Genomic DNA, 12,954 nt, shown 5'->3' with positions numbered 1-12,954 from the left:
AAATTAGTCATGATAAAAGGATGGCTAGTTCATGTGTGACGTGATGGAAAGTAAAGCATCTTCATGCATCATTTATTGTATTCGGAGTGGAAACAGATCTGCTTATTTACCACCGCATTTTCAGCAGCCTTTGGCCGTGCGGGCCAAGACGCACACACAGTGTTTGCCTCTGATCTACGCTGCACGCCACAGGAACACAATGTTCTCTTGGCGGAGAGCCCGGGTACACGGGGTGGTTTTGTGGGGGGGTAAACAGGGAGGGGGGCCGGTGCGGTAGAGGGAGCCCAGAGCAGAGGCTCTATGTCGAAGGTCAATAATACGATGGTGGTGACGGATCGCAACACGGGCCAGAAAAACACAAACCGTGTTGACACTACGGGATATACAGTAGATCAAGAGCGCAGCCGGATAGCCATACTATAATTCTGACGGCTCCTTTGTGCACCGCAATGTCATCGCAACTCCACACGGCTGAATAACGTGGCGCTCTCATCCCGCCCCCTCCTCCTCCTCCTCTACCCTGTAGTATGTGACGGCTTGTGACTATTTAGGAGATTTGGCAAAATGCCAACCCCTGTGCTGCCTGGCGTAATGCCAAGCCACAAAATGCGATGCAATATACATTATGTAGCAGGCGTGCCACCTTCTTTTTGGCACTCACGCGTGCACTGAACTGCACTTGACTTTAAGGAATGTATTGTACAGTAACTCGATTCAATTAAAAAAGGAAACTTTGTCAATGGGAGATGCCAACGTGAGCTCGGCAAGAACTTTTGAAGGGCCTCAGAAATGACGCTCGGCTCTTGTGCTTGAATAACATGTGTTTCGCCTGACAAGTTGCGGAGCTTTGATCGACAACATTTGTTCGTGAAAGTGACAGATACTGCGAGTGTTTATTAAAGGGTTTGTTGTTGTTGTTATTGTTGTTTTACCTCTGTGTGCCTCCCTGTGATGCTCCAGACTGGATTCTTTGGTGAATGCGGCACCACACTGTTCGCAGGAGTAACTTTGCCCGTTTGCTAAAAACAAAACAAGGAAACAGTAAACATGCGGACGATTTAAATAAAAAGACAGCAACTGAAACACACCACCCACCATCATAAACAGTTTATGTGCACTTCACTGAGTTTCGAACACCCCAAAAAAAAAGATTTGATTATTTAATTATTTGTCCATTGTGGTTGTTACATTTGCACAAAGTAAGTGTTCTTACCACTTGAGTACAGTTGTGTTGTTAATATCTGCAGGGCTATAAGACTATGTATTGTAATGGAGAAAAAAAACAAACTCTCTGTGGTAGGGCAGGGTAGGAAAATGACCAGGCGTCAGTTAAAGGGAAATCATAAGTGGTACTGTGTTAAGGGAATTCATAAGCAGTGATGTTTTCAGGGAATGCATAAGGAATATTGTATTTTTTTTATTTAAAGCTTTCGTGACTGCAGGGATTCATATTCTTGGTTCTTTCGGTCAAGTCACGTAGCGATAGCACAGAATAAGGAGTATTGTGTTATAACCGTTTCCGTGACCTGTTCTCGAACACACGAGGCTTATTACACTGCTAAATGTGAGAGACCTGAATGGATTCTTCATCTCATGAGATAGCGAGAGCACAGCGAGGATAAAAATTCGGCGACAAAAACTCTAAACCATTTCTGTTGTTCACATTATTTCGTGGAGCCTATATCCAATGGGTTTTAAGTTTGGCATGGGTCAGTCACTGTACTCTGGAGGCCAGACCCCAAACCACCGTGGTTCCTAATTTTTTTGTATGCAGCAGCTGGATATGTTGCACTGCAAAAGTTTTTTTGTTATAAATTCAGTTCCTCATTTATTTCGCTAGCGCTAATGGCTTTGGCATCCCGTGACAAAAAGTGTACAGTATTGGACCTGCGCCCACGCAAGTGCACGAACACGTGCGTGCGTGCGTACATTCAGGAAAATAGATGATCAGGTCCTGCTGATGTTGTATAATGAGGGGAAAAAAGAATGCGTTTTTTTAAACAAATCTGATGAATTATAAATAGAAAACGGAAGTCGTACTAGAGTACTCGTAATGCGCGTGCAGTTAACATTTTTAATTATCAGACTTCAGCTCGAAACCAAAAAAATGGTAAGAGGAATAAATATGCTAAATGAATATAATTAACCTTTTTTTAAGTGTCACACCATGGGTAAACAATGAACACTGGGGGCCCTAATGCTGGAACGTGTTCACTGCAAAAGGTCACAGCACCTGAGCCAAACCTGACATGGCCTTTGTCCCAGCACATGCAAAATGTTCCGTGGCATTTTTCCCCCCTTCTTACACGCGCGTTGCACATTTGCACATGCGCATTTATTATATACACGGGGGGGGGGGTACTTTAATTCTCATGAAAATATGTACGCGAAATAATACGCAGCCGTCCTGTAAGTAACACCGCGATCAACACGTGCCGTGCGCCGACACGCAGGTTCAGCGAGGTTTAGATCAGGGAGTGTCGCCGATGATGGGTGGGTGGGTGATTGGTGGGCAGGGGGGGGGGGTTGTGGATGTTCAGGAATAGAAAGCGCCATCATCCGGTGTTTTCCAGAGCTGGAAAAAGGACAGCCGGGTTTCTCTCTCTGCTCTCTTAAACCAGGAGTGGTGCCATTCTGTAAACACCCAACCCTACACGTCCTACCCTAGGGGTTAGCATCTCCCCGCCCGCCAGGCATGAAGCAAGTCTGATCACTTACAAATCACCCGGTAACTCATACTCACGACTGAAAGCAGAGGAGGTGGTGTCAGGGGAGTATGTAAAAAAAACACAGTCCCAAGGACCTACGTTTAAAAGTAAATCTCAGTCCAACCGCATAAGGAATTCAAACATTTAAATTCTATTTTCACTTGGCCACACTGAGGCAATAAATAACATAGGACATGAATGTTTACATAATATATACCACATATCACAACGTGGTTATACAATGTTCCCTTAAATATACCTATTACGTGAAGCATGTACATTACAACACTCGTAATGGTTTACACCCTGTTATCAATCTACTGCTGAATGAAGACCCCCCCCCCCCCCATGGCCTTGTTCGTCACAGGAGGTTGTGAATTGGGAGGAGGTTGACACAAGACTGATTGAGATATCACCTTGCTGAGGTCAGCCAGGGCAGGGAATCGAACTCGGGTTGCTGGAATAACAGCGCAATTTAGCAGAATCTTAGAGCTCGACCCCAAAGCACCAATGTAAAAATGGGCATAGACCCTGAAACAATACGCCAGTAAAAAACCCACTAACGGAATGTACACAGTATATAAATAAACCTATTTGACTTGTGAACGCCAAACACACTTTTTTTGACCAACTCATTTAAAAAAAAAGCACACACAAACGCACCAGATCCTTTCGGCATCGTACGCATGCGCCGCTCCAGAATTAAAAGCCATTTGCGGCACTCACTCGTGGCAACATGACGTACAGCATACCATACCGTAGCGCACGGCATTACACTTCTTTCAGTGAATTGTAAACATGACCTGACAAAACTGTCAAAGGAGAATGTAACCGGGATGTAGCGAGGGCTTATAGCCAACTGTGAGCAATAAATAGTCCCCGAACACGTGGTAATGATCATTGGCTTGGGGTCTGGCCAAGCCTTTAGCCCAAAACACCACTCGTGTTACGTTAAATGGGGCCTCTTCCCATTCAGCCACCTGCGTACTTTAAGTTCTGGGTTACGGAAAGTTCTACGAGGTCCTGCCAATATTTGACTTCAAATTTGTTACCGATTCCCAATCCAATTTTGCCGTGCACTAAGTGGACCCCCCCCCCCCTCCCCCGTTTAAAAGCGTCCTTGCAGGAATGGCCGCATCTTTTGGCTGTTGAAAGTGGAGCTGTGCGCGCGTGTATTTGAAGGTCTACGTGTAAAGGGAATAAATGGTTTTAAACGGCAGGCTGCAACACAAGCTGCTATACGGTACATGTAAAATGATAGCATGCTACGGCCACTTTCCTGTGGTAATGTGTTTTTCTCCATCAGGAGTAGGCAAACCAGAGATCACATTTCCCCTGGCTGGAATTCCAAGCTACAAACACATCTCGAAACAAGTAACACTCTTCTTTGAACCTCAATTCTATATACCACATGTAGCAAGCTGAACAGAATGCCAACTCATTTTCAAACAGCAGCTTAAAATTACCTACTAAATCAAAGTGGGCACTAGAGAAATAATACATCAAAATGTAAATATGATTTTTTTTCTATCTGCCGCAGGATAAAAAAATCTAAACAATGTTAAATATCACTGTGAAATCTGTTAGCAGGGGCATAATTAAGGTCTATTTTTATCTTATGGATTCAAGCAAGCTCATTGCAACATGAAGGGGGCGTTTTTGATTTCGGAGAGTGGGAAAATGTTTTAATACCGTGCCACCGCACCACCCCATGTGCTGTGAACGCCACATGCCCTGCTGTGAACGCATGGTGCCTCTGCTGGTGCCTCTTTTGGTGTTCACGGGGCTAAGTCAGCCCATGCTCCCCAGCATACATGTCCAGCACTAGTGTAGCAGTTAGCGCGCTTTGAACCTGACGACCCGAGTTCGATTCGAGGCCAACACCAGTGACGATCTATCTGAACCGGTTCTGGGCCTCTCCTAGGTGGACTCAGCCTCAAATTAGTACCTGATGCGGTGTGTAAAAACAACGTCACTGGGGAGATATAGTGGCAGGGCGTGGTGCTGGCCACCCACCTGCCTGTGCTACTCGCTAACAGCACTTGCCCCAACGGTCTCTGTTAAGGTGAAACGGGGGGATCTTTATCTTTGCAGTAACACGTGCCTGACCAGAAGAAGGCCTCGACGATTTTTCTTACACGTGCTCCTCGACTCTTCATAATTGCGGCCTAGCTACGACAAAAGAAAATCCCTGTAACGCCCCCGAGGGATTTCTTGTATGTACGTCCTGTGCAGTCAGACTAACCCTGGCTCTTCCGGAGCCAGAGGGAAGCGGGATTATCGGCATGCAGATCTAACAACATCCTGAGCAGGTCAAAAAGCCCACGGGAAACTCTGAGAGGCAGCTGGCCTGTGATACAGTGTCAGTCCACTTTAGGTCACCCATGGCAGGTGCTCTAGGCCTTTAAGTTTCTTATTTGCGTGCGCGCATACTTTTGTTTGGGTTTTTATGAAGTACGGAACTACATTTTGCAACTTTATTTGTTTTTATCTGCAGTGAAATGGTGGGAGACCGGTTAAACGTTGTCAATAAAATTTGATGAAACTAATAACATTTAAGTACAAGATTTGTACGTAAGCATGTGTTTATTTTATGTATCCCGTACTGTTACACTTTTTCATACTCATGTGTTATTAAAACCTGTAAAAAGTACAAGGGTACTGTCAAAAAATCTAAATTCGAACCTAAAAAAATCTACTGATCTACAACAATTGAGATTTTGATAGAACGCCACAATTTATACCCCACTTAGGGAACACATGATTACCAATGGGGAAGGGGGGGAAAGTTACGATGTAAGGCATTTATGATGCAGTGCACCATGGTGGAATGTGGGTTGTGAAAGTCTAGATGCTGATTGATTGCTTCACCATTCCGGTGGATGATGATCTCACTTCTTCCTTTGGCCCATCGTTTATGCAGTCTTATAACAGATGTAAACAACAGCTGTCGACTACAACAAGTACTGTGGCACTGCCAGAAAGATATTAACGACCACCCTCCCGCGCGCACACACACACTTTTCGCCAATGAATATCTTTGTTTTTTTTTCGGTAAAGTCACGTAGGTAAAAAATTGAATGAAAGTGAAAACAACTAAATTAAATCACGACGTTTCGGGCGCAACACAAGCGTCCGTCTTCAGGTGGGGACATTTCTAATTTATAAAAAAATTTTACCTACATGACTTTACCGAAAAAAGCCTAAGAGTATATGGATCCTTGCAGTCACGAAAACTTCAAATCTAGAATGAATATCTCGTCAGTTTGGCGACTGATTTTTGCTTTCTTCTTCCGGCACTAAAAAAAAAGAGGACTGTAACGACATGTAATCACAGTACGGATGCGAATTTCACCGCACGAGAAAAACTTCCTGTCAATTGCTATCAACATGAGGGCAACGGTTACGATCCTCCATCACTTTAATACTAAACAATCCCGCCTACCATCCCCAACAAAACATGGTCAGACACGGTGTACAATTTAACACAATGCAACTGAAATTCTATTGTGTTCAGCCAGAGCAACACGCTGCTTTAAAAAATCGTATTTTGTTTGCCCAGAGTGATTGATATGAAGACTCAAAATCAGCAAGAGAGCTAAGACCATTCTGAATATGTGACCATTCAAAAAAAAAAGGCTTCCTTACTCATTTTACAGCAGGCAATGATTTAATAAAAATAAAATATGCCCTCTTATGAAAAGATATAAACAGTGTGACCCGATAATGTTGTACCCAGCCAATAGAAAGAAGGCAATGAGACGTATGTCAACAGGTGGAAGGCTTCGTAAGTGTCTCTGCCAGTTTCCTGTTCAAAGAGGTCATAAACAGAACACAAACCCAACTTTTAAATGGCACATGTGGTTATTGAGCAACTTTTCCTCCTTAGTGTGGGCCAAAGTGCATCCATCCCATTCCAAATTCCACACAGCTGCACGGGAGGCCAGTTTATTAGTGGCATGGTAAATATTATTCATCTTCTTACACACTCTGCACGGCTTTACAATAAAAAAAGTGGTAAACATCCACGGCAGGTCATCCTTGAAGCAAAGCTATAAAGGGGCGAGGAAATTCATCTGCAAAGGTAATAATGTTGTTGTACAGATGTGTGTGCCTTTGCTATTAAACAAGTGAGCTATTGTTTTGGAAGCCATCCTAAAACAAAGAGATTTCTAGGCTTACCAATAAATTATTTACGTTTAACGAGTACAATATAAATCCAACACAAAATTAAGCAGCCCATATAACCTACGTTTAAAAAAGAAAAAAAGCCTCATAACTCAAAAGTAAAAACTCAAAAAATGATCAGTAAACTATTTTTACAACTTTGCTACCGATGCAGACGAAATGGTAATAAAATGTTACAAAAACATTAAATTCATATGGAAACCCGATTCAGTTAGCCATATAAAGCGCAAAGCGGTCTGTTTTGAGATACATTTACATAACAGTTATGCTTTATCATGCAGATGTGCCCTGCCAAGCAGCGGTCCTACCAATAGCACATCGTGCAATGTCTGAATCAGCCGAGTGCTCGCCAATGAGGTCACTTTGACCTCCCAAACACTGCGTGTTTACTAAACCCTGGAACCTTCCTAGCCAGGCAGCCTGCCCGCCCACTTAACCAACAGCCAGTCAGTACAGTCAACAGAAAAAAAAATTCAGCTTGAGATGCTTGGCAGAGCAACTGAGCAATGAACCACCTTAGAAAACACATTATACTTAATACATGTACCAACTCTATTCTGTGCACCAATCTTGAAGTGATAACCCTTCAAATATTCACAAACAAACCGCAGGCAAAAGAATATAAATCGAAATAGTCGCTGGGATGTTTCCCCCCCCCCCTAATCCTTCAAGACATTTTGTACCGGACAAGTTATGGTGCCATGCAAAACAGTAATTAAATTTAATTAAAAACAAATAAAAATATGAATTGAAAAGGATAATTAAAAATTAAAAACTATCCTCCTTTGTCTAACATAAGTAATACGGGCGTACTGGATAAATAATGAGGATTTTTTCCCCCTTGCCAAATAAATTAATGGCAAAGATCAAGATTTGTTTTTTGTAAGACCGCAAACCCGTACACAGCTGCTTACATGCATTATGGCTGTATATCAACAAGTCCTTTATCTCTACCCACATTAATTACGTGCAACATCTCGGCACGAGTGAAGTGGCAAGTGAAATGAAGACCAGATCTGTTCTTTTTAAAGCTCGTAACATTGCTTGCTCCAGATCACGGTGACATGCATGTCAGGATGGCCTATTAGGCAGCATAGTTTCCCTTATAAGCGCGTGACTCGCTATTAACTCTCTCCCAGCACAAACTTTAGCACGCATTTTCAGAGCCAGCTTAAATTCAATCAGCATATAACCGACGACTATAAATACATAAATGTCTCAATATTCTGTGACTTGTAGTTAATCCAATAACACGTCTGTGCATAACCTTGAACCAACGATTAGAACATTTTTTTAGCAAAAATTATTTCTTGAACAATTTCATGAAACTGTCGCTTACTCAAATAATTATCATATTTGTCGAGGCCAGATACATTATGCAGAAGTAGCGACCTAATATCGTACATACGAGTGACTGGCATGTGAGCATTAACAGCTATTAAAGATAAAAAATGTACATGACTCGAGAAAAAACTGTGATAGAAATAAAGATATTGGATGATAAAGATCTAAGGCAACCATGGCAAGTTCCATGTGATTCAACTTTGGATGAAATAAGATGGGTATGATGATATTCTTTTTTTTGTAAAAGCAAAGTAGCACAACAAATTTCATATCGCAAATCATAGGCTAACATTATATCTGTTGCTCTGCAACACCATTAGCCATACAAAGAAGGAAAACGTAGGCTAACAGACTACATTTACGCAAGCTATAAATGTTTTTGTTACGCAAAGTTCGTACTTTGCATCCTTTGCTCACGCTGAGAAGCATGATCTGTGCCTGCAAAGTCACAGCGAATGGGTTAATCAATATTTCACAAGCTGTTCTCTCTTGCAGAGAAGGAAATGGGCAAGGGAAGGGGTAAAATGCACATGCTGTGAGCACTCCAGCTCAGCCAAGAACAAAGTGTACAGTAACACCAAAGAAATTACTGGAACATGACCAACAGGGCTTCAAAATGAAAGAGCATTGAAATAGAGGCGAGCGCGACACTGCAGATTGTGGTGGTATGCATTACAATTCCCACTGACAGCATGTACTGTTATAACGACCACACTAAACATGAATCATGGGCATGGGGGCCTTTCGTGAAGTCAAATTAATGTGTAAATAAATTAGCCCGTTATGTGGAAAGATCATACAGCTTTACATAAAAAAATAAAAACCCTTGTCGAGAAATAAAAACGCCTGTGCCATAATTTCAATACAAAACACTAATTTGTATGCACCCTCACACAGTATTAGAGATCTCCCTTAGGACTGTATGAATAAGGCATGCATTCAAAATCTAAATAAATGAAGGAGAAAAAACAACCCTCTATTTTCCCCTGGAATCAAGTTAAAGATCTGATATATTCATGGCATTTTGCGAGGGCTTGTGGCTGGCATGCGTCGTGGTATTGAGTGTTCGCCCAAGCAGCAGCAGCCGCCAGCATGTTTATTGGGTTAGTTATTTGTTTACGGGCGAGGAAACCAGTAAGTAATCCTTTGGCAGGGTACAGACTGTACATACTGTACCCTGCTGCTCTGGCAAGCTGCCCACTCCAGCTCTCGACAGCCGTATCCAAAACCCAGCATCACGTTCCAACGCACAGCCTGCAATAGGGGGCACCCTGCGCGGACGATAATTGCACACCGCCACCCTGGATGAATTTACTGGATCACTGTAGGAATTTAATGGCCCGGGGGGGGCAGCGGGGGGGAGGTGGTCATCGCTTGCCACATCTGTATCTCGTACACGCAGTCCTCTGGCGTGTCGGTTGCCCCAACCGTTCTAATGTGGCAGGCCGTGGTGGTGGTGGTGGCCGTGGCCGTGGTGGTGGCGGTGGCGTGGGGGCGGTTGGCGACTTTGCACACGCGTCGTGACGCACGATGCGCCGGCGCACGAGCCAATGCGCGGGTCGCGTTGTTTAGAGAAATGTGCCACTGGGAGGGGAGGGGGGAGGGAGGGGGCGGGAGGGGGCGAGGGAGGAGGGGAGGAGGGGGGGGAAGGGAGAGGGAGGGGGGAGGGAGGGAGGAGGGGGGAGGGGGGAGGGGGGAGGGGGGGAGGGAGGAGGGAGGGGGGGAGGGAGGAGGGAGGGGGGGAGGGAGGAGGGGGGGAGGGGAGGGAGGGGGGAGGGAGGGAGGGGGGGAGGGAGGGAGGGAGGGAAGGTGAGGGAGGGAGGGGAGGGAGGTGAGGGGAGGGAGGGGAGGTGAGGGGAGGGAGGGGAGGTGAGGGGAGGGAGGGGAGGTGAGGGGAGGGAGGGAGGGAGGGGAGGTGAGGGATGGAGGAAGGTGAGGTGAGGGGCGATGTGGAGAGGCGGGGGAGGAGTTTCGTGATGCGCCAGGTACCGGGCGGGCGGGGTTGCTGGGGCGGCCCGCGACAGCTGCGAAACGCAATGCAACCAAAGTGCCGGAGAGACCGCACCGGAATACACAAACTGTGGCACCGCAGTGTGCAGTGAAAGTGAGCGGACACCGGTGACCGATGTGGCTCTGCGCCTTGGCCACCGAATACGTACCAGAGCCCGGTTACAAAAGTTGCCGGATACCACGCCGCACACAACATCACCCCCCCATACCCCGTGAATGTCGCTCAAATGTGGCCAGGAGTCTCACCCGAATGAGACAGAAGATGCATGCGAAGGCGAAGGCTGTCCAAGAAGCGCTTGCCGCACAGATCGCAGGCGTAGCCCTTCTCCATGTGCAGCTTTCTGTGGGCACAGAACAAACAAAAAACAAATGGGAAGAGACGTGTGGATTTGTAGAAACTCTACGCATTTTTTTTAGTCATTGGTGAAATAACGTACAGAAATCCTTGCATGTTCATTTGTGTGTCAAGCCATTCTGCCGTTACTGCAGGGGTAAAAATTTGACTCAAGTTTCTGTCCTTAAAATAAAAAAAATCCCATCAAAATCATTGCACTCAAAAGCATAAAAGTCAAAATCCTAATTAAGCCCTCTTGCACACAAGTGTGGCTCTTGAGCATGTTAAAGTAGGCCAAGCTACCTCTTGAGGGGGCTTCTTAGAGCTCCCTCTAGTGTATGTATGTCGAACTCGATTTAAAGCTTTCGTGACTGCAGGGATTCATCTTCTTGGTTCTTTCGGTAAAGTCACGTAGAAGGGAAATAATAAAATAATAAAAATAAAACATAATAAAATAATTCTCACGACGTTTCGGCCACAACGCAAGCAGCCATCCTCAGGTGAAGAACAGGTCTGTCGGAAAGACAGCGTCATTCAGTCGGAAAGACAGTGTCATTCAGACGCTGTCTTTCCGAAAGACCTGTTCTTCACCTGAGGACGGCTGCTTGCGTTGTGGCCAAAACGTCGTGAGAATGATTTTATTATGTTTAATTTGTATTATTTCCCTTCTACGTGACTTTACCGAAAGAACCAAGAAGAGGCTCTTCTTGCCAGCATTGGCATCAGCAAACGACCATGAGAGGCCGCACCACCTACGTGAAACGTATCCAGGATCGAACGACACATCGTGGTGCAGGGGGTTAAACAGGTGCCGAGTGAAGTGAGGCAAAGTAACGTTACACACGATGTAGCATTCCACGCATCAATTCACAGCGACACAACCCTATCCCCGCCAGGTACTGCATTGTCCGACTCACGGTACAATGACGACCGTGCAATATAAGTCATTTCTAATTATTAAGCATAAGAGAAAATTCACGGTGCCTTGTGGGCATATTAGTGAAATTAAACTATGCTAATTCAGTCCCTCAGTGACAGAAATCCATTTGCGGCTCGGGGAAGTTATTACGAGAATGTTCGTCGGTCCAAAAAAAAAGGAAAGAGAGAAAAACATACGGGGGGGTGGGGGGGCTCATACAGTATGGCATGTTCCAGGTCAGTGAGCAGCTTTCAACAAGAGCTTAACGCGACTCTGAATGGCAGGCTGCAAAACAAAACCGCATTGGTGTGTCGAGCAGCAGGCATGCATTATTAATCTGACTGCACAACCCATTCTATTCCTATTTATATGGCGCACTATAAATTTTGAAATCTACAGCATGGACACCGGGAGTGAGATGGGGAGGAACAAAAACGTTAAGATATTTAAACAAAAATATGCGCCTCATCTTTGGAGCTCAGGAGACGGAAATAATTTGAGTTTTTTGTGCAAACCAGGTGAAAGGGGAGGCGATTGAGTATTAATGTACGCGCATGCAAATGCGCGTCGTCCCTGCGAAGAACATAATTTAATATGTAGGATACATGATTTAAGCAGTGTTCGTACACGCAGTGTTTGCATTTGCGAAAAAAAATATCTCAGACTCCGGTTGGAAACATGTCCAAACGTTAAACACAAAAGCATTTTGTAGGAAAATGACCTCTGTCACAGAGGCTTAAGTTGTCCATTTTAACCATGGCTTCAACAAGCTACACTACACACTTCTGTTACAAAGTGGCGGGAAAAGGCAAAGGAAATGAAAAAGCAAAAGGAATGGAAATATGCTTATGGCGCCTGCAAAACAAACAATTTTGTTGATCAATTGTCCATTAAACCGAACTTGCCCCGTACACAGCTATAAATAAACGTTGTTTATGTATCTGGCAACATAACATGCTTGTAAACCAAATGGTCATTAATAACAAGTCTTCGGCCATCCCAATGAATAGCAACTATGTCACAATACCAAATGTTCAATTTACTTTCAGCGCAAAAAAAAACATTTCTTTTTTTTTCTCAAGACTTTGTAAACTGGAATGCCTTTATTTCATATCTCCCTGGATTCCGGGTAAATATTTGTATTTTTTGGGAAAGAAACGACAGCCTCGACTACAGTGCAGTCAACAAGATCCAAATCTTGTGGGTTTTCAGCTGCAAACCACACTTGCAAAGAACAGTGTGGGACGCCACAATTCCACATTCCACTGCAAAAATACAATGAACACATTCTTTACGAAGCATCTGTAATAATTTATACATTCTCTGCCCCCCCCCCTTCATAACAATATTAGTTTCCCAACGATAGTTTTGTCTGTGATGTTGCAAATGGCACGCAAAAAGAAAAGGACAATACATTTTGGTTTAAAAGTTTACGAGTGCCTGAAATAAGC

General features: G+C 44.4%; 1 protein-coding gene across 5 annotated transcripts in view; it reads right to left on the bottom strand.

Annotated features, from left to right (window-relative positions):
* Positions 1-12,954, bottom strand: part of LOC133342055 (zinc finger and BTB domain-containing protein 16-A-like) — a 64,398-nt gene that overhangs the window by 28,712 nt on the left and 22,732 nt on the right. For all 5 annotated transcript variants that reach the window (XM_061550961.1, XM_061550966.1, XM_061550964.1 and 2 more), the window contains exons 7-8: positions 10,497-10,591; positions 933-1,019 (exon numbers count right to left, since the gene is read on the bottom strand). In XM_061550961.1, coding sequence (XP_061406945.1) covers positions 933-1,019; positions 10,497-10,591 — 182 coding nt within the window. The remainder of the gene's footprint in view (positions 1-932; positions 1,020-10,496; positions 10,592-12,954) is intronic.

This window comes from Lethenteron reissneri, chromosome 13 (genome assembly GCF_015708825.2).
Source record: "Lethenteron reissneri isolate LAM-NWPU_2019-01 chromosome 13, ASM1570882v1, whole genome shotgun sequence".
NCBI classification, from domain to species: Eukaryota; Metazoa; Chordata; class Hyperoartia; order Petromyzontiformes; family Petromyzontidae; genus Lethenteron; species Lethenteron reissneri.
This window is presented reverse-complemented; position numbering and strand designations above follow the sequence as displayed.